Genomic DNA, 23250 nt, shown 5'->3' on the forward strand with positions numbered 1-23250 from the left:
TAATTTAATTTCCTGTGGTTGTGTGTGGGGGTCTTTGTTTCCATCCAGCTCCCTGTGGAGGGCATCTTACAGCTCCTACAGGTGTTTTGCTATCTCCTGGTTGGCCCTCCTTTTACAAAGACTCTCTGAACTGCCAGTGGGTGATTGAAGCACAAGCAGACCATGCTGTAAAGATACACTTTGACAAGTAAGTGTATTATTCAATTATGCTGTTGACTGATTTGTCAGATGTGTGTTCAAAAATTGTTGAAGTTTGACTGTTAATGGTTAGATAATATGTTACGGTTAGGGAGTGCATTATTTAGTTAATATTTTAGTTGGGCAGTCTTTCATATGCAATATAAGGTAGTCAGATATAAATGAGGCTGGTGAGTTACTGCTGCAGTAAATGATTAATGTTGGCTTTTTACATTTTTTTTCTTCTGGAAACAAGCCACAGACAGATGCAGTGTAGCCTGAAACTGCAATAGCAGAAATTTGTCTTTTTGAAATGTGACGTACACGCCGAGTTATCTTCATCGCCTATGAGGCATTTCATTTGTGGACGATTCAGCATACTTCTTCTGAAGCAGAGGCTAGTTAATTTTTCATTTAGCTGGTCAGATATAATTATTCAGATACCGCGTTTTTGCAGTGTGTCAGTAGCTCCCAAATCTTGGTTTCTGTTCAACTAGATAGGTTAGTGATATACAACCTCCTTTTTCTGGATCATCTTCTATTTGATGGTTAGACCCAAAAATCGACTGATTAGGCCCTGTAGCTCCAACTTAATGTAAATGGGTTAATTAGTGTTTAAGTGTTTTAGCTATTTAATAGAATAGTTGAAGGTGTGACTGATTGATTGCTTACATATCAGTCAAGTTTCTTATATGGTAGTACTTTGTTATAGCTCAGTGGTTTTTTTGCCTACAGTGGATAAATTGTGCAAAATGAACAATATTGTCGAGTTTCTGTTTTTTCAGCGTTGGAATTTATTAACATGCATAACTTGCAGTTGTGAATTTCATGTGCATGTTTTTGTTTTTCTTTGTTTCTCTAGGTTCCAGACAGAAGTCAACTATGACACGCTGGAGATCAGGGATGGCCCCTCAGCATCCTCTCTCCTGATCGGTGAATACCATGGTACCCAAGCGCCTCATTTCCTGATTTCCACATCAAACTTCCTGTTCCTGTTGTTCACTACAGACAACAGCCGCTCTGCCGCAGGCTTCAGCATCAGATATGAAAGTAAGTCTGAATGACTGATAGACTGAAATGCCTGGTAGACACACTCGAAATTGCTTACAGACGCAAATACACTCAACCTCTTGACACTGCGGCGGTTGTGTGATGTGATTTTCAGGTGTGAAAATGGAGTCAGATTCATGTCTCGATCCTGGTATCCCAGTGAATGGTCGTCGCCATGGCAGCAGCTTTTCCATTGGCTCTCGTGTGTCATTTACATGTGACCCGGGATACACACTTAGCGATCAGGAGCCAATTGTTTGTGAGCAGAATCATCAGTGGAGTCACGCTCTTCCCAGTTGTGATGGTTAGTATCTTCTTTTATTTTATTTGATCTCTTTCAGGAATTACCCAGTAGCGTGAGTAATACAATCAGGGGTGAATGCTGCTCTCTCGTGACTCACCTCACACATAGTTTCACATTCTCTAAACATGGAAAAGAGTGAAAAAAATGTTGTCAACATACAGCACGTACTGTCAGAGCAGGCCATTGTGGTTTGGGGTTTGTTTTCTTTTAACCAAAGACATTGCCCAGTTTTTGCCTCCAGAAGTGCTTAGTTGGGAGAACAGCTTGAAATAGCTTTATAAATACACTTCTCAAGCCAAAAGCTGCATTAAATGCTTTTGTTGGCAAAATAAGTAATCTTGAGCTGAATTTAATTCTGGCCAAATTGTTGTTTGATTGATTATGTGTGCTTTAGAGTTGATGTTTTTAATTCTCCAACTGAATATTGCAACTAAGAAATAGTAGCCACCACAGTCTTTTGTAGGGATTTTTATCTAATCATTTTATTTACACTGGAAATCAATGTATGAGCTCTTTTTTAAGTTAATCTGGCACTACAGGAAAAGTTGAAATTGCATCTTGCTTTGATAGACTTTTGAAAGATTGCTAAATATCAAACTTTGTTATACTATTTAGCACTTTTCTTACAATCCATCTCAACTATAACTATATAACTGTGTTCACTGCACCTTGGACAGGGCTCCATTCTATCACTTGGCTACCACATACAGACAGATGCACACTGAACTTGGCATCTGCTGTATGTACATCCTCTCTGAAGATCTAGAGACACTGTTTTTTTCACTCATGTTTAATCCTGTCCTCATAGCTAAACATTTTTAAGGGAATGTTTTTTTGTTTGTTAAGCAACTTACCACTGACATATGAATCATTCAAAAATAAAATAAGCCTCTAACTCAGGGGACAGCTTTGTGTCTACACATAACAGACAATATAAAGTAGCAAGGAGGCAGTTTTTAAATTGCACTTTTAAGCACTTTGTTACTAGCAGCCTAGTGCAAAAACACATCATTTGTCCCCATTACTTTAGTTGAATTTCCAAAATTGCCAAAGATAACACAGAATGACAAGCATCAAATAGTATTTTTACACCAACAGGGTGATTACCAGAGAGCTGTTAGCTCTAAACTTTGCATATCATGATATAGTGTGTAATGTGTCCTTTGAGGAAACTGATCAAGACAGACTTTTAGCAGATGAACTGCAGGTGAAAGATCCATCTGTTCTTTAATGTGATCCATCTACTGTTCACCAGAGCCTCATCAGAAATGCTCTCAGTTGAAGGCTGGTTTTTGGTTCAAATCATCAATGAGGAATATCTACAGTCATCTGTAAAACATGTTGGAGTCTCGGTCATGGTTTGAGGCTGAATTTCAGTCATTTGATGTTGTCAAAACAAGTGGATTCTGAACTCAAAAAAGTACAGTTAAACTTTCCTCTACCATGTGATAAAGCGGGTAGAGGAAAGCAGCTTCCTTTTTCAGCATTGCAAACAGAACAGAACATATCAATCATGGACTGGCCTCCCCAGAGCCTCGATGTCGATATTATTGAAGCAATGTGGGATCATCTTGACAGAGAACAGAACCAAATCTGGCCACCATCCAAAGAAGAGCTTTAAATGTCCTTCAAGAACCTTGGAGGACTATTCCTGAAGACTACCTAGAGACATACGCTTGCCCAAGAGAGTTCAGGCTGTGTTGAGGAATAAAGGTGGTCATAACCAAATATTGACATTCAAGCTCACTGGAGTTGCACACTTTTTTGTTTCCTTATGTTGGCGCAATTTTGCATGCACTTCAATAAATCTCTACCCCTATTCTCCGTTTGGTAGCAAAAAGTAAAGAACTGATGGGTGGCTCAAAATTTCTGCAGATTACTGTTTATACTAAATTTTCTGCGTGGTCACTTCATTTCTACACTGACCCTGAACATTGAAACCTCGTTTGAATATCAACACAAAATACAGCAGAATGCAGATGGAAGTGGCAGAAAAGAGGATCAGTCTGTGTCAGAGGTAAAAGACATTTGAAAGGGAAGGTGTTTTCAGTGACACCAGTAGCTACTTTCCTTCATAGCAGAATATTGAAGAAAAAAAAAGTCTGTTCTCTCACTTCTGCCTTTTGCCCTTTCACTTTTTGCAACAGACAGCTGTAATTGGACAAACAGTCTTCACTCCCACCACAATGACTCAAGCTGGACATTTAGCTTTTGTGAACTTATTCAGGTCAATAGAAATTACTGAAACAGATGCTCCCTGGCTATTCAAAGGGCTTCCTAGTCAGCGTTTTTCCACAGCTTATGCTATGGTGGGAGTTAAACAAACAGCATCTCATCTGCTCTGCCAACTGAACATAATCAAATACGAAAATGAAAGGATATCGCAAGTTAGGAGTAAGTTCATGGCAAAGCAATCTATGTCATACTTGCAGCCATGTAAGGCAAACAGTTTTAAACCGGCACTGTGACATTTTCAATTTTCAGCCAGGCATGCCACTGAATGAGACAGCTGTCACATTATAAGACATGTTATTTCAGAATGGCACTTTTCTGAAATGGTGTGTAAGACTTGACTTAATGTAATGTGAGATATAGTGTGCTTTTGGGCGAAGATCACAGTGGAATTATGTGTTAAGTATATTATTACACAGCTGAAATTTAGATTAATCACACTTGGCTGCATGTTGCGGAAGTGTGGGACAAAACAACAAGTCTTGCAAATACTGAGCAAACCTACAATATCTACTCACAAAATTCTTGGTTATTCTATTTAAAAGAGCAAAGAAATCATCTTTAAGCCCTCCCACAGGCATGCTGGAAGCGATTCATACACACACTCGCACCCATTAATGGCAATAATGTTATTTACAGTACAGTCTCAGAGGCACAGTTAACATTTCATACACACTACATTACACAGACAGCACTGCATTTAAAATAAAAAGCAAAATGACATGTCGTCATCCCCCCAGGCATGCAGGCACCATTCCCTTTCAGTAATGCCAGAACGTCTATTCAACACAAACCATTCCTCTTATTCCTGCAGGTCAGTTAAAACACCAAACAGATAACGCTGGCTGCTCTTTTATGTGTCAGGAAGAATATTGAAGGGGTGCTGTGACATTTTAAAGCATGCAGTTGGTGCCAAGACAACAACTTGTTAGAAGTGACCAAAGTTAGAGAATCACTTAAGAAGACTAAGAATGTATTTAAAGACTAAGAAAAGGGAAGGAGGAGGAATGATGCTGAAAACTGATATGCTATCTCTATATATTTATCTCTCCTCTCTGAAAACCAGGCAGCTCTTTCTTTAGAATCCAGCCTCTTTCTCTGTTTCTTTTTTTTTTTTGGTCATGAATCGTCTCTTTCTTGTCACATTCTTTCTATGCATTGTTATACACCTCACAGTTTCTCACACGCATTTCCTTAACGATCTCTCTCTCTCTCTCTTTTCACACACAGATGATTAGGACCACCAAAGTATGAACCGTTACACACGTTACATACATTACGTACAGACAGATAGGGCTGTTCGATATAACGATATATATCGGTCTATCATTTCATTTTACGCTATCATTTGTTTCGTGGTGTCGCAAAATAAACTACGGCAATATTTTTTCACCGTTTTGATGGTCACTGTAGTGGCTATATTAATTTCTTAAAGTTCTCTCTTTCTCTTATATTTTATATAACCACACTACAGATGGACAAGCCCCTGTTTTTATGGGTTGTGGTTAGCAACAGTAACAGCATCGCGTGTCCGCTTGTTTATGTTCCACATAAACCTTTCACAATAAAGCTCAAGATCCTTGTGATATTCTGGATTAGGCTCTTGAAAAGATCAGGACAGAAGGACGTGGATAGGTGCCTTTATTGAACAGCAGGACATCACACACTAACTTGTTGTTTTTTTAGCGGTGCACAAACTACCCTTTTTTGTTGTTATATATTGGTCAACCAAGAACTAGCCCTGTAACAGGCACTTCTGTATTTTACCACTGGGGGGCAACAATTCACTCTATTACATTCCTCCCCTTTTAGATTTGTAATTGAAATAAGCAACCCTTGAAAGAATGTATTTCACTGCCCCCACCAAAAGAAATATTCTGTGGCCCTTACGAACAATGAACAAATGTAGCCATTACTTTCATTATTAAACTGTTCACTTCTAAATAACTGGTAGTAAAATAACTAAAACATAACTCTACGTTTTCAAAGATTCAGTCTCTTTGGGGGAACTCTGCATCTCTCTGGGTATCTGCGTTCCACAGATGGGCTTTGGGTGGTTTCTGGGGTGGACACTGGTGGTTCATCGGTTGTCTGTTTAGGTGGTTCAGGAGGTAAGGAGTGTGATGTTAAAATCCCAGGTGGACTTGGTGGTATCTCTGGAACAACACTGTCCATAATCACTTCTGGCCGTCCCTCTGAAACCGGTGAAAATATAACTGGGGGTTTCTCCACAGTCTGTCTCCATGGTAACAGGTGGTCCACATGTATTGTGCGTGTTCTCTGTCCCTCTTGTATCAGGTAAGTAACACTTCCCATTTTCTTCAGAACTGTTCCCTGAGTCCATTTTGTTTCCCCCCCCCTGAAGTTTCGGATACGCACAGCGTCCCCCTCCGAAAAAACACGAACAGGTTGGGTTTTGTAATCATGGTGTCACTTCTGCTCAGACTGTTTCTGTTCAATGTGTCTGCTTAGTTCAGGTTTCAGCAGGCTGAAACGAGTCCGGATCTGACGTTTCAGGAACAACTCTGCTGGTGTACGACCCGTCACAGTGTGCGGTGTACTGCGATACATGATAAGGAAGTTTGCCAAACGATGGCTGAGTGGCAATGTGGCCTTACCATCTGTTTCCAGCACATTTTTCATCAGGGATCGTTTCAGGATTTGTACTGACCTCTCTGCTGCCCCGTTTGATGCAGGATGATAGGCAGGAACAGCTGTGTGTCTGATCCCATTTAACTCCAAAAACTGATTGAATTCCTTTGACACAAGTTGAGGTCCATTGTCTGAAACAAGCTCTTCTGGAAGTCCATATGAAGCAAATAACCCTCTCAAAACCTCAATGGTGTTGTGTGAGGTAATGGATGGCATAGGGAACACTTCCAACCATTTTGAATGACTGTCAATGACAACTAAAAAGTACTGCTTGCCTTTTTCAGCGAAATCAATGTGAATCCGTTGCCAATCTCTCAGGCCACTTCCACGGATGGAGTGGTGCAACGGGTGGTGACTTCTGTACAGCCTGACAGACTGAGCAGCTTTGAACCAGTTCTTGTATATCACCATCACAGCCTGGCCACCACAGGTAACTGCGAGCGAGTGCTTTCATACGACAGATACCTGGATGTTCATGATGCAGGTCTTCCAGCACTTTCTGTTGGTAAACTGGTGGAATGATGACCCGTTGTCCCCAAAGAACACATCCTTGTTCTGCTGACAGCTCGTGTCTGCGTGTAAAGTAAGGCTTGAGTGATTCGTCTTGCATGTAACTCGGCCACCCATTCATGGTGTAGCTCCAGACCTTGCAGAGGATTGGATCCTTCATGGTTGCTCTCTCAATGTCTTTAGCTACTATTGGTAGCTCTTCCACATGTGAGAAATAGAAGATACTTCCCTCCTCTGCAATGTTGTCTGGCGTATTCCGAGGTAGACGTGACAATGCATCTGCATTGGCATGTTCAGCTGATCTTCTATATTCAATGTCATAGTTGTATGCCATTAGAATAAGAGCCCAGCGTTGCATTCTTAGTGCAGCGAGTGTTGGGACAGCTGACTTTGGCCCTAGTATAGCCAGCAGTGGCTTATGATCTGTTATGAGGGTGAATTTCCTTCCATACAGATATTTATGGAATTTCTTTACTCCAAAAATTATGGCAAGGGCCTCTTTTTCTATCTGGGCATACTTTCGCTCAGCTTCAGTTAATGTTCTTGATGCGAAAGCCACAGGCCTTTCCTCTCCATTTTCCATGACATGAGAGATGACTGCGCCCAATCCATAAGGTGACGCATCGCAGGCTAACTTCAATGGCAGATTTGTGCTGTAGTGCACCAACACTTTGTTCTGCAGCAGTAGACTTTTTGCATCCCTGAATGCTTTTGCACATTCCATGGTCCAAATCCATTTAGCATCTTTTCTCAACAGGTTATGCAAAGGCTGAAGAATGGTGGATAGATTTTCCAAAAATCGACTGTAGTAATTTAGAAGACCAAGAAAGGACTTCAGTTCAGTGACGTTTGTTGGTTCTGGTGCATTTGCTATGGCTGCTACCTTTTCCTCTAAAGGATGCAGTCCATCCCTGTCAATACGATGTCCCAGGTACTCCACACTGCTCTGAAGAAAGTGGCACTTGGAAAGCTTCACTCTGACACCATGCTTCTCCAGACGTGTGAGTACTTCCTCCAACCTCTTCAAATGATCCCTTTCAGATGAAGCAGTGATGAGGATGTCATCCAAAAAGCAGGTCACATGCTCCATCCCCTGAAGGATTTGATCCATCACAGACTGGAAAAGAGCCGGAGCACTGGAAACACCATAGCTGAGGCGATTGTACTTATAGAGACCTTTGTGTGTGTTGATGACCAGATACTTCTCTGATTCTTCATCTAACTGTAGCTGCTGATAGGCATGAGAAAGGTCAAGTTTACTGAAGGATGTTCCTCCAGCTAAGGTAGCAAACAAATCTTCAGTATTAGGAAGTGGATATCTTTCCTCTTCAACACACTGGTTGACACTGACTTTGTAGTCACCACATATCCTAATTGTTTTGTCTGCTTTTGGCACAGTAACAATAGGGGATGCCCACTCACTTTTCTCAACCTTTGAAATAACCTTCACCTTTTCCAATCTGTCCAGCTCCTTTTCCACAGCTTCTTTTAGTGCATAAGGAACTGGGCGAGCTTTACAGAAAATTGGTGTAGTGTTTGGTTTAGTGTGGATTCTAGCTTTAAATCCCTTTATGCAGCCTTGGTCATCCGAAAACACTGCCTGATGGCGCTGAATCACTTCTAGTACTCCTGGCTTTGCTTCTTTCTGCACCAGTACCTTGTGTACAGTGAAAATCTGTTTCCAGTTCAGCTGTAGTTTCTTTAACCAGTTTCGTCCAATCAGAGCTGGTCTGTCTCCCTGAACAACGATCAGTGGTAGGGTGATGTTTTGAGTCCCATACTGTACTGGTAACATAATATATCCACGCACAGCAATGTGTTGGCCTGAGTAGGACTTGAGCTTTAGCCCACTGGCTGGTTTTATAGGGAAATGAGTGAGATGCATCTGATAATACTTGTCTGATACTACCGACACTGCTGATCCTGTATCCAGCAGCATGGTGGTGTTCTTGTTCCCAAGCGCAACATCCACTGTGTATCCCTTCTCACTGGAGGTGATGGAGTACATTGAATAAACTCCAAAAAGTTCAGCTTCATCATTCCTACTTGAGCATTCATCCTCAGTTTCCAAATACTGAGTTTGCTGACTGAATTTTTTATTCCTGCAAGCACGTGCAATGTGTCCTATTTTTGCACAAACATGACACTTTTCACTCTTAAATTTGCACTCACGTGCTGAATGCTTTCCACCACAACGATAACATGGTTGCTTCACTCCTGTTCCTGTGTCTTTTTTAGGTCCCTTCCAGTTCTTTGGCTTGTTATTTCCCTCTTGCCTGTTCTGTCCTTTCCATCCTTTGTTGAAGAAATTTGGAGCATTTGTCAAGGCATTTGCGTGGTGAGGGTCCTGGCGTCCTGAGAACTCCATCGTATTTTTCGAAGCGAGTTCCATGGATATGGCAATCTCACACGCACGTGGAAATGTAAGATCTTTCTCCGATAGTAGCTTGCGCTGCACAGCATCAGAACGCAGCCCACTAACAAAACGATCCCTCAGGGCCTCATCCAAATATTGTCCAAAATCACATGTGGCTGACAACTGCCTCAGGGCGACAACATAGTCAGAAACTGCCTCCCCTTCTTTCTGGTTACGTTTCTGAAAACGAAAACGCTCAGCTATCACCACTGGAGTCGGCTTATAATGCGCACTTAACGCTCCAGTCAGCGCTGCATATCCCATGGTACTCGGTACCCTCGGAGACACAAGATTCTTTAGCAGCCTGTATGCATCTGCTCCGATCACAGAGAGAAACGTGCACACCTTCTTCTCATCGGAAACATCATTTGCCAACATCCATTGCTCCAACCGCTCCAAATATGACTCAAAATCTTCCTTCGATTCATTATACTCTTCAACACGACCCACATGCATCGCCATGTTAGCTCACCAAAACTGTTCCGCTGCAGCCGTGAAGAAAACGTCTCGTTTTGTCTCTTTCCTTACACGTGAACACAGCCCTTCTACAGCCTCTGTCACGCTGTGGAAATCTTTAGAATCCTCGTCGCCAGTTGTGATATTCTGGATTAGGCTCTTGAAAAGATCAGGACAGAAGGACGTGGATAGGTGCCTTTATTGAACAGCAGGACATCACACACTAACTTGTTGTTTTTTAGCGGTGCACAAACTACCCTTTTTTGTTGTTATATATTGGTCAACCAAGAACTAGCCCTGTAACAGGCACTTCTGTATTTTACCACTGGGGGGCAACAATTCACTCTATTACAATCCTGTTGAGACTTTTCAAAATAAACCGAATCACGTGAAAGAGCAGATTATTTACGGATGAGAAGTAAAAAAGAGCCGCCAGGTGCTAAAAAATAAACCTTAGACTCAAACGTTAGAACAGGCTTTTCCCCGCAGCACGCCGTGTAATAAATACTCACAAAGAAAACGGCGGCCGTTACAACTTATGTCTAAAAATGTATCGTTTCATGCACTCGACTCCAGGTACACGACGCCCAGCTGGAAACACTTCCCGCAAGTCGAGCTGCCCTAGATTCACAGAATTTACAGAAAATGTTACATTTTTGTGATTTATATCGTTATCGGGATGATAGAATTCTTACATCGGGATATGAGATTTTGGTCATACCGCACAGCCCTACAGACAGACATGCGCATGTGCCTCCCTTAACAAGGGTCATTTAGTCAGACAGTGTCCTAGTTTTTGCCAAATCCTGATGGGAGTCTGAAAAGCTGGCACAGGTTACCGCAACACTCACAAGACAGCTAGTTAGTGAGAGGGAACAGCTCGTATCACAGCTTCTCAAATCAACCCCAGCCCTGTTGAAATATGATATAGAATAGTAGGAAGAAAAATGATCAGACTGAGAGATTGAGAGAGAGGGAGGGGTGAAGACGAGGTCTGCAAGCTGGAGTACCTGCAGCACGAAGAAATTAGAGGAGCTGTGAAATCTGTCCTCATAAAGGCACAAATCATAAATAGTCTTTTTATAAACCTTTCACCAAACGAATGACTACTGCATTTATCTCTGTAGCTAAAAGATGCGTTTATGTACCAAAATATATATAAATTGACAGTGAAGAAAAATGTTTTGTCTGTTTGTTTTGTTTATAGTCTGGAATCCGTTTGTTTTATAGCTGACAAAGAGATTCCTTTTATTGCCACGCCAGTCAAACACCTTGAAGCGCTTTAATTAAATTAAATTGATCTGAACTGCTCTGAATAGTACTGAAAGCGATGAAAGCTCAGTCAAAGAGAAGGAAAGAGTCAATATATTATCTTAGTTCAGAAGTCTCTGATGTACTGCTAGCTCTCTTTTGCTCTCCATTACATTACTATGGCAAATGAAGTTGTCCCGTTCCATATCAGTGAATTGCTCTGTGTGGAGGCTAGGTATCTGGTAACACACACACACACACCAATCTCTCACTCTCTTTTAACAAACCAGTCTCTGTTTGTCTGTGACATTCTCCCTGCTCTTTCCTTTTGTCCTTTTGTTTCTGCAGTAAGCTCATCTTTAACCTTTGTTTCGTTCACTTTGCAAAATCTCTTTGCAAAAGCTTTTCTAACACAAAGGGTGTTTGCTGAAATCAGCACTGCTCATTGCTCACTGCTCATACTATACAGTAGAATGTTTGCACGCATAACAGGTCGATTTACGTACAAGACCTGAGACACCAGGTTTTGGTATTAGAGTTATGTATGACTAACATCTTAAGATCTTTATTCTTTATTATTATACGTTGTTCTACTGTACATTAATCTTTCTTCTTATGTAATCATAGAGTAAGTCTTCAGTACAGTCCTGAATTTAACACCATGCTAACTACACCAAATTCAGGGGTGATTTTCTGCAGGCTGGGGGAAAAAAAGCCAAGGTCCCAGGAATTTAATAAAGAATTTATATTAATCTGCCAGTAGGTGGTGAGCAGAGTTGGGATCGTTACTCAAAAAATAAGTAATCTATTAGAAATGCTGGTTTCTTTTTTAAAAAATAATAATGTAATACTGTTAGTTATCCATGGTGAAAGTAATTAATCACATTTATTTTGTGTCATGACCTAAAATGTATTGTCACATAGTTACCAGTTACCAGTTAAGAATATCTACCTCAGCCCCCTCTCCTGCAGCCTGGTACCAATCTGAAATAATGAAAACATCACTATAGTCTTTATTTTAGTGTTGCTAAGTTTGAACACAAAGCAAAGTTGAAAACCAACTCTAAGAGATTTCAAAATGTTTTCCACACTGATTCTACTCTAACGTGTAGAAATGGATGCTACAACGCTAGAAGCCCGATTCCTCATCACTGCTTTTTTTTAACACTGTTAAAGATCAGGCTCTGGCTGCTGGGCTAGGCTTTTAACATCCCTCTGGGTTCTTCACTAGCTTTGTCAAAGCATGCTGTCACTTTTCAGATACTTGTAATGAGCCAAGCTGTGTTAGCAGCATTATGTTTCTGTCTTGGACACAGTTTTCACTTTACCATTGTGCTATTGTCCTTTGTGCAATAAAAACAAATGTAATGTCCATATTGTCGCTTCTCAAAAATTGTAGAGCACCCCACCATTTTCCTCCTCCCTGGAAGGGAAAGGCATGTTCGCCATTATGCAGTCAACTAAAGACCCTTTGTAATACAAGTAACTACATAATTGAACTATAACTTGATTACTGAATTAAGTACAATAATGCAATACTTTATTGTGTTACTGAAAAATGTAATGTGACGATAGTAACATGTTACTTTGGAACTCATTACACCGATCACTCGTGGCGACCTCTTAACGGTACTGAAGACGTGTACATTTTTAGTACAACTTTTTTTGAGTTTTTTGAATAAAAGAAAATCTCCAGCTTTGTTCCAATCTTCTCTGTCTGTCACATTTTCAGCTCTTTGTGGAGGTTATGTTTATGGTAAAACGGGAACAATTCTGTCTCCTGGCTTTCCTGACTTCTACCCCAATTCTCTTAACTGCACCTGGACTATAGAAGTGTCCCATGGAAAAGGTAAGAATGCTCAAATGTAATGGGAATGTCAATCACTGGTTATAACATGTTAAAATATGTATTTTTTCATATTTTAATAATATGGAAAAATGTGTTAGGCAATGAAATGCGGCCACCCTTTACCACAAATTCTCCAGTGTACACTTGGACAATTTTTCAAGTGTAAAAAATAGTTCTCTTAGACAACTTGCCACAGCCCTCTCACTATCTTCATGTAATGCCTCTTCATGTAATGCCAGACTGACTCAGAGATGTTGAGATCAGAGCGCTGTGGGGGTTCTATGGTTTTCTTGTCACTGCAGATAGTTTTATATGACTTACACATTATGCAAGATGGATTTGGGACAGAGCATATTCCTCACTGATGGTACTGGATGATGGATAAGAATCTCATGTACAGTGGCTTAGACTATTGCTTATATATATTGCCTGATAGAGTGTATGCTTTGCATATCTGTAACTGTCTATCTTACACTGCATGCCTATCCATCCATTCTTGCATTCATCCATCCTTTCATCCATCTATCCATTTTGCCATCTGTTCTTTCAGGAGTCCATTTGGTTTTCCACACTTTCCATCTGGAAGAGAACCATGACTACTTGTCAATCACAGAGGATGGCAATTTTCAGGTTCCGGTAGCTCGACTCACTGGCTCCGTGCTGCCTCCTAGTGTTAAAGCTGGACTCTATGGGAACTTCAGCGCTCAGCTACGGTTTATTTCAGATTTTTCCATGAGTTACGAAGGATTTAATATCACTTTCTCAGGTAAGAACACCTGAACACAATTTTTTTACTTATTTTTTAGCATTGCATTGGCTAAAATTCATTTTAAAGCAAATTACAAGGCTTATTAAGTTGGCCTGTTAGTGACTGTATGATGATCCCTTACCAAAAAATAAATAAATAAATAAATAACAAATTCACTGACTTTTCTTTAATGGCAGACTTTTGAAATTTTCAAACTAATAAACCAAATTGTTAGATACAGTGTCTCACCTGCTCAAGTAACTTTTTAATATGCGATGAAAAATGGGTTTTATGCATTATTAAACCTAACTGGTTATTTTGGCAGATATGCAGTACATCTGGTTAAGTGCTGCAGTTACATTTAAAAGCTTTTATTTGGGACCTGATACATGATACACAAATTTTTGACAGTTTCCTTAAGTATTTCAAACCTATTTGGCACTACAGATTACAGAGCTTCCTATCTCAGTGGATGAAGCAGTCTTAGATGAGACTGCTGCACATGTTTTCATAATGAGATGAAGCAGGGAAAACTAAATCAAATGTGTCCTTTTTAACATTCTTGTAATTTAGGCTACTGACAGTTTAATAAATTAATCTTTAAGTATTTAAATTATTCTGGGGAATTTAAAATGAGTCTTTATGACTCTTAAGTGACACAGCTCCAAATGCTTACATGTAGTGTTAATGCATTTCTTTCTAGTGTTGGCTAATATAACAATTTTTGCACACTTCTTATTAATTAATACCTTCTTTCTTTTTATGCTGACTCATGACAATTTGTCTCTACAGAGTATGACTTGGAGCCATGTGAGGATCCTGGTGTACCAGCATCCAGCAGGAGAATGGGACTCAGCTTTCAAGTTGGTGATTCATTGAACTTTTCTTGCTTCCCTGGCTACCGACTTGAGGGAGAGAGCAAGATCACTTGTCTGGGAGGAGGCAGGCGAGTCTGGAGCAACACGCTACCACGATGTATAGGTAAGATGTCAGCGCTTAGGTTGACTGATTTGCCAGAAATATAAATTGATAGCAACGGCATGCAAAACAGAAATCATGGTAGATTATTTCTTCATTTGAAAAACATTTCCATTGCTAGCAGGAGTCAAACTGGATTTTCTGAGGTTGTGAATATATTTGCAAACTTTAAAAAAAAAAGTATTGTTATTTTAAAAAAAATTGGTGTTCTTAAAAATGTAAATTAAAAAAAACAAAATTCCTATATTCTCTCATTACACAGTCATTTTTAACAAATTCATTTTGCTACTGTTATTGCACCAACAGGGTGCTATTAGGTTAAACAGGATGACATTAGAGATGCTCTTTTTACATTCAGACTATTTTTTATGCAATATTATACTAAAAAATATAATGTTGAAGATGTTATCTCTTCTATGAAAACAACTGGCAGGTGGCAAATAAAACAAAACTTTTAAAGTAAATTCTTGGCCATATGAATAAACCTGGAGCATTGTTATAATTCAACAGTATTACTGTATTGCTAACGTAACAATAATCGACTTGTTAAATGTTAGTTTTATTTGCTAGAATTTTGCTGTTTGCACGTTGTAACTTCTTAGCGTTTGATGCGTATCAATGTTTTCTTGGATCCTGGTGGTAATTTGCGAGTCTGACTGGTGGTTGCTGGTAATTTTGAAGCCCAGAAAGAGCAGACTGAAAATGCTATAATAGCATTATCTGTCAAGAGATCAAGCCTGACTAAGAGGAAACTAAGCAAGAGCAGCTGGCAATGTGCACTAGTTTTATCCCCTTTCGTTCCTTCTAAATGTTCCTCTCTTTAGCGCTCTGTCTCTGTCTAAATTTCTGTTTCTCCTTCTCTTCCTCTATATTTTGACAGTCCTTTGATAGATAATTGGGGCATTAGGCGCTATATGAAAAGTGTTAATACCGTGCCTTTTGTTACTCCCCTTTTCCCTTTTCTAATTTCTTTCTGAGCATTTTCAGGCTTGTCTGTCTTGGTTCATCTGCTATCTCTTCTTCTTTTCTTCTCCTTCCAATTCTCTCTTTATCCCTTTCCTGCCCCTCTTCTCGAGGCTCTGTTCTCTTACTCCCACTCTATTGTACTCTTTTCACTTTAAAAGGAATTTCTGAAGAATTGCTGTGACTCTCCTTTATTTATGCTCCTTACCTCCTACCTTAATCTGCTTTAGACACGACAGAACATTTACAGAAATGTTGTTTTGAATTTCAAATTTCTTCAGATTTGATAAACACTGCGTCTTTTTTTAGTGTGTTTTATATTGTTTCAAACCACCCTCTCTTGTCTGTCTCATTACTCCCATTTCCTCTTTTTTTTCTTCTAAGTAGTGGTGGTCCTCTTCAGTGGGAGTTAAAAGCCTGCTCGGCTCTCTTCTTTTATCTCCTCCTCATTTGCATATGACAAAACACTATTTGTACAAAGTACCAGTTTATATGAATTCCTAAACTTTGATAGGCACGGCACCTGCTAGATCATTCTGTATAATTTCATAAAGGACTTCTCCGACATACTTATCCAGCCTTATTGTTTACAGGGTTTTTTTGTGTGTTGTTTTGTTTTCCTGCCCTTTTATCAATCTTTTGTCGTTTATTTTCAAGTTATTTTGTTGTTTTTGTAGCATATTTCAGACAATGCTTTTTGAACTGCAGTGCAGTGCAAGAGTCTTGAGCCAGCAGTCATTTCTTTATATTTTTGCAGGGGTTTTTTTTGGACTTGAACAATAGTTGTCCCGGCTTTCTGAAGGTCTTTCAAATGTTTCAACATTGTCTGCTTTGTCTCTCATTTTCAGTCCTACACCTGACCATTTTCAGGGCAATGTTTTTTGTTTGTTAATCTGACGTATGACTCATTCAAGAATAAAAAAGGGCCCTAAGCTAAAGAATGAACCAGTATTGTGTCTAAACATAATAGTCTCTTCAGGCATTTTGTGACTAGCAGTGTGTTGTAAATGCATATAATTTCCCCCCTTTTAGCTGAAACTACAAACATTATCAATGATAGCACAGTTTAACAGGCATAAAATAGTATTTTTGCACCAACAAAGTGAGTACGAAAGAGTTATCAGCTGTTAACGTTGCTTATCTCAGCATGGTGTGCCCTTAAGAAATTTGAGGAAACTGGACAAGTGGAAGAAAAAAGAGGAAGTGGTAGGCATAAAAGATCAGTGTTGGTCAAGTTACTTGAAAAAATGTAATCAGTAACTAATTACTGATTACTTCCCCAAAAAAGTAATCCCGTTACTTTACTGATTACTTATTTTCAAAAGTAATTAATTACTTAGTTACTTAGTTACTTTTTAAAAACACGATTTACAACCTGAATAGGTAATAAAGCGATAGATCTTTCAGCCCAATTCTACTTTTTCTGCATAATCCATCATACAAAATGTAATCAAATGGAAAAGTTTCTTTTTAAAATAATCTTTTTATTAGTTTTAATCTTTCAACTTTATGCATCAAGCAAAAAATTAATTATATGCAACATTCTCTGACTGGAAGAAATTTGTTTAACATTTAAACCTATTTTCTGCACATTCCAGCACATAAAATAAAATATTATTTTGTGTTTACACTCAGTCTTTCAAATAAATGCAAGTGAAACACAGCAGAAAATATCAAAGACTCAGCGGTCCTGTTGCTCTATTTTCACCTGTATCCATGTTTCCACCTGTGGCGGAGGTTTGCCCTGTTGCAGGTGTGCCGCAGCGGTCAGTGGAAGAATCCGCGAGTTTCTCTGTGAATTTCACGTTCCGTCGTAGCGCACTCGGTGTTTGCTCGGAAGTTAAGGGGTTTTTTCGCTGTAAAAAGAAGTTTTCTTCCAACACAGTGAACAGCGGACGCTAATGTTTTCGTCACTTTTTACGGAATCAAACTCAAAGTAAGGTCAGTACTTCCAGGCTTTAAACGCTGCACGCTCATACTCGCACTCGATATATTATCCATTGTTGATCTGCACACAGCTGTTGTCACGAACTTGGCACTCGCTTACGTCATTGTCATGAGACACTCGCAAAAAAATCAGGGTTTTAGTAACGCAGTAACGCGGCGTGCTTACGGGAAAGTAACAGTAATCTAATTACCCTTTTTGCAGTAGTAATCCCTTACATTACTCGTTACTTGAAAAAAGTAATCGTATTACAGTAACGCGTTACAAGCAATCTCTGTAAAAGATTACCTACCGAAGATGAACAATAACTGAGAGCCATCTTCTGAAGAAACAGGAAAACATCTAGCAAAGAACCTGACACAGGACCTGCGAGATGCATCTGGCCCTATAGTTCAATGAAACCTAATCAGAAGTGGCCTCACTGAAAAGGTGGCAGTGACGAAGCCATTCTTACAGAAGGGAAACACCAAGTGAAGGCTGATGTATGCTAAGCTACACATGAACTGGACTGGAAACCAGAGGCAATTTTTACATTCTTGGTTCAGATCATCATCGATCTTTATGTACAGAGGAGGTCAGGAGAGAGGTACAACAGTGAGTGTCTACAGCCGTCTGTAAAACACAGTGGAGGCTCTGTCATGGATCAGGGAGGCAGTTAAGCTTTTTATTTTGGGGGATCTTGTCAAAACTGATGGTATTATGAACGCATAAAAGTACCATCTAAAAATAATCCACCAGGCAGTACCATCTGGAAGAGGTCTGATTAGCAGCAGCTTCATTTTTCAGCATAACAGTAATCCCAAACATACTGCTAATGCAGTAAAAGCATTGATAGAAAACCACACAGTGGGACACTATCAGATATGAATTCTTCTGCAGAATCCCAACGTTGAGATTACTGGGATAATCTTGACAGAAAAATGAACCTTCAAGAAGCTTTCAACTCTTTCTGAAGACTACTTAAAGAAATTACGAGAGAGTTCAGGCTGTGTTAAAAAAAATAGGGTAGTCAAACTGAATATTGACATCCAAGCTCTTTAGAACGGTGCAAACTCTGTTTTTGCCTTTTATACCATATTGCTATATTTCCATTTATGTTTGCATCACTTCACCTATTTCTCATTTTTCTAGAGAAATATAAGAGCGGTGGCTCAAGACTTTTCCACTGTTTTTTAATAGACTTTTGCATTGTCTCTGCCGAGTTGAAAAAAGGTTTGTGGCGCTACTTAATATGCGCCATGCTCTCTCCACGTCATGCAGAATGTTTGGTTTTTTTTTAAATTTAAATAAATTATAACCCAAGCCTGCTATTCAGAGATAATTAGATAGAAGTGTTCTCATTTTGTAACTTCTCCTCTACTGCCTCGCTACAGCTGAGTGTGGGGCCTCCTCACTGGGACCAGAAGGTGTTCTCCTTTCTCCAAATTTCCCCTCCAACTACAATAACAACCATGAGTGCATCTACCGCATTACTACTGAAAAGGGCAAAGGAATCAGGCTGAAAGCTGAGAGCTTCTCATTGCAAGATGGAGATTATCTCAAGGTGTGTACCCTGTGCATACTCACATACACACAGATATGCATGCAAAAATGACAAATTTCACCAATTAGTCCTAAAGTGTATAATTTATTTACTGACTCTCTCTCTCTCTCTCTCTCTCTCTCACTCACTCACTCACTCACACACTCACACACACACACACACACACACACACACACACACACACACACACACACAGAATACATACAGGATTATACTATCAAATGTTGTCAAAATGCAAAGCTGTATGTACTTTGACTTTGCTTGAACAATCATTACGTGTTTGGCTTGCTGAGCTCTAGATGCTAGCATGAATACTCTATGAAATAATGTGTCAAAGCTTTTGTTCTAGCCATGAACATCTGGTCTAATTAATGTGTCAGGGAATGTTTGTCCTTTAATTATATGAGATGTGCAAGTCCAGGAAAAGGAGAAGAGTGAATAACATTAGGGTCTCTGGTTTCTTGGCTTACCTGCTATGTAGTTAAATAGTATTGTCGAGGTAGACCTACCTTTTAGATGTGTTAAACATTGTTGCAAGAAGCAATAACATCCCTGCAGGGGGTTATTAACCATCTTCCCTATTAGTGCTGATGGTGCTCCTGCTGTAGTCATCCATGCTGAATGAATGCTTTGGAAGCAGAGGCACAGAAGGATCAATTCTTCCTCTATTAACCCTCTAATGAATCCACTACAGTGTACAATTATTATTGTGTTTGAAGGTTGGCTTTTTTGCACTTTCATTACTCATATTATGGGGGTACCATCAATAAAATGAATAGCTATTTGACACAATTTGTACAATAGAAGAGAGACGTTTTACCCCAGTTTCAAGCTTTATTGTTGTGTTGCTAGCTATTTTTATTTTGGATGATCACCTCCTGCATGGTTTCATGTTTACTTTTCAATATCTTTCTTTCTTTCGTTTTTTTGCTGTTTCTTTGTTGTATTCCTTTTTGCATTATTCAAAAAGCAAACTGGTGAAGTGCCAAATAATTGACTTCTACTAAAGGCCACTAAGTCAGTGCCCATAGACTCCCAAGTTAAAACTTCCAACTTAACATTAACATCTAATAAATCCACAGAGTTCACTTTCAGCCTTTATTTTGGACAAAGAAATGTTTGTTTGTTTTTTTGACAATATATTTATTTGTATTTAGTAAAAAAAATCTCAACTCCTTGAACTTTTTTTCTAAGACACTGAAAGAGGTACATTGATCTATAGCGTATTTAAGATGTGGAGATTTTTTTTTTTTTTTATTCAAGAAATTTTTTATGTTATAAACTTGATGTTAAAAAATTCCCATCTGCACAGAGAATTACAGATATTTCTGATGCGCATATATCCTCATAAGTCTCGCTCTGGTACATGCCCCGTTGGCAATTGTGCAAGCTATTTTACAGTCTTAGCACTGTCCTACAGACATCGTCTAAAACTGTTTTTATTCACAATGTCTCTTAGCAGTATTAGGCCTGAGGGCATGGTTAAGCCAGTATGTGGTTAGAGTGTATTATCAGTCTTAGGCCTAGAGCATTGGCTGAGCCTGTCTGTGGTTAGATTGTATTAGCAGGGTTCTTCCTGACTTTTAGAGAGGCTTAACGTCATTGTAAAAGCTGGAACTGTTCCCAGTGGGATGTGTTTGAAAAAAGGTAAAAATCCTTTTAACAAAAGGAAAGTGACGCCAAGATGGTTAACAGACACGCAAACGCCTAAATATTCCTTGTATATTCAGAAAAAGTAGATAAAGGAAATCTAATTGTCAATAGGAAATAAAAATTGCATGTACAAAATATCCCATCAAACTAGGGGTGGGCGATATAAACGATATACGATAGAAACGATATAAATTTGGCCAACGATAGAGCGATATAGTCAAAATCTCTATCGCGATAGCGCATGTTGATGATGTCATCAAGCTGCGCCTGTTTTGGTTGAAAGCATCGCAGTGGCTAAAACCATTATCATCTGCAAATTATGCCGGGCGACAGTCATAGCAAAGAGATGAAGCACTTAAAAAAAAGGAGAAAGCCACAAACTGCGCTTCCTCCACTTCCGTAACATTGATTCATTAATGTTGAATTCTCTCGCAGCTGTTCTATTCCCATGTTGTTGCAGTATATTAATAACTAACCTTGTATTGTGGATGAATAATCTCAGGTGTTCTCCTGACTGAAGTTTGCCCCGTGTATAGCATCCTGCTGTGCGATTGCATTTGTCCCTGACCACCAGAATCCCTCACGTTAACTTTTATCGAGTGGAAAAAAAGTTAGTGTTCATCCTCCAGCTTCACTGTGCCAATGTTATGCTAACATAGCTGTGTCGCTAGCAGTCACGTAGCACAACATTTTATACCAGGTAGTCCAACTTCAGTAACCCTGCAAACGCCACTGCAGTTTAGTTTTCTGTCTTCATTTATGTTGGAAGTGATAGCAGAGCTGTATGTTTTAATTAGTTTCAAAAATCTCTGTCAGAACATGGTATGAAATGTTTAGGTGGAAACTAGCGAGCTAACTTCCTGTTAACTTCTAACTCCGTTAAATTGAATAAATTCTGTTTTCATGGATGCCTGGATGTAAAACGTATTTGTTACACCCAATAAAGCAGCAACACTGATCATTTTATTAAAGATGAAAGAATTTAGACCGTTTTTAACTCTCAGTGTTCGTTTGACTTTGGGACCTGAAGTTGACTGAGGTTTTGGACCCAGATTACTCCTCACTACAGCAGCCGTAATGCTCTGACAATCCATCAAGCAGTGCAGCTTACCAAAGTTGTACTAAAATATTTTTAACAGATTTCTGCACGCCAAAATCGGTTCAAGGTCAGTAAGCACAACCAGAATTAATACATAAGGCACACTCTCGATTTTTGAGAAAATTAAAGGATTTTAAGTGTGCATTATAGTGTGGAAAATACGTTATACAGAAGAAAAGAATATATCGTGATATATATCGTTACTGCACATTTTTCAAATTATATCGCGATATGAATTTTAGGCCATATCGCCCAGCCCTACATCAAACCTATCATTTAAAAGTTTGCAGACTCTTAAACTAATAAGGTTTTAAATGCTTTTCCCCTTGAAATATATGCATTTACCACCTTTTCTGCTGCATAACCTAACAATACCCATAGATACCACAATTTGCCCTGCATCAGTCCAACACAGTGCATTGTTGTAAAACTGTACCACACATTACTGCATGCCAGCCTCACCTGGTTTTACTGTCCTTTGAACCCTTTGAACAACATAAAATTATCATTTCGTATTGATAAATACAAAATCAACTGCAGCAGCACATCATGTAAAGAGCCACTGTCTGATTAAAAAAAATCTAAAATTAATTAGGGAATTACATTAAGCTTTAAATTTGCTGGTTATCAAAAGTCAATTCACGAGCTGGCTTAAATTTGAAAACAGTTTCTCATTTTTCACTCCTACTATCTCTTTGTCCTATCTGCTTTCTCCATCTCTGAGAGTCTCAATAATAAATAGATTTTTTTCTCTCTCTAAAAAATACCTCAACTTTACCTTTAACTAGCAGACAGACTGTGTGCCAAACTATACAGTAACAATTAGGGTTAAATTTTATGGAGATTTGTGTTTAAAATGCTGCTTTTGAAATTACCTGCCACTTAAACACTTAAACACTCTTCTTCAGTTGAGCTAGCTTGATGTTGAAGTACCTCGACCAGAAAAAAAGGATTCAGTTCATCTGGATGCAACGTTTTCGTAGACGTCTACAGTCTCAGTAGACTACAGGTTTCTTCATCTTTATGAACAGCACTGTTGCATAACGATCAAAACTAATACAATTGCATAACAATGAGCCATGATTGATCAAATGATCATGTCTTATGATTGCTGATATGCAGTTGTCACAGCAATTAATCGACGACCATGCATGCTATTCACAGAGAATTGGTTTGGGAATGGGAAGAATGACAGGGATGAGAAGTTAAAAAGGATGTGCAGAGTGTGCAGGCAGGATGTTGGATACTTGGATTTCTGTGGCTGTTCTGGATCATTCCGGATGTTTTCTGGCCCACTGCATATAATTATGAAGATATTTTGGAGCACATCATTTACAATATAAAATATAATTCTCTGTGCACCAGGGACAGGGCTGAAAAACAGTATTAAATAGTTGTAATTACCAGGCCTCAGGTGGTGCAAC

General features: G+C 39.2%; 1 protein-coding gene across 2 annotated transcripts in view; it reads left to right on the plus strand.

The window, feature by feature from the left end:
* The window catches only part of LOC146393616 (CUB and sushi domain-containing protein 1-like), a 437819-nt gene that overhangs the window by 302835 nt on the left and 111734 nt on the right, over positions 1–23250 (plus strand). For both annotated transcript variants that reach the window (XM_084931950.1, XM_084931959.1), the window contains exons 18-24: positions 49–187; positions 1040–1227; positions 1343–1531; positions 12781–12897; positions 13448–13663; positions 14438–14626; positions 18905–19074. In XM_084931950.1, coding sequence (XP_084788076.1) covers positions 49–187; positions 1040–1227; positions 1343–1531; positions 12781–12897; positions 13448–13663; positions 14438–14626; positions 18905–19074 — 1208 coding nt within the window. The remainder of the gene's footprint in view (positions 1–48; positions 188–1039; positions 1228–1342; positions 1532–12780; positions 12898–13447; positions 13664–14437; positions 14627–18904; positions 19075–23250) is intronic.

Source organism: Perissodus microlepis, chromosome 1 (genome assembly GCF_051167445.1).
Source record: "Perissodus microlepis isolate ML-2025 ecotype Zambia chromosome 1, ASM5116744v1, whole genome shotgun sequence".
NCBI classification, from domain to species: Eukaryota; Metazoa; Chordata; class Actinopteri; order Cichliformes; family Cichlidae; genus Perissodus; species Perissodus microlepis.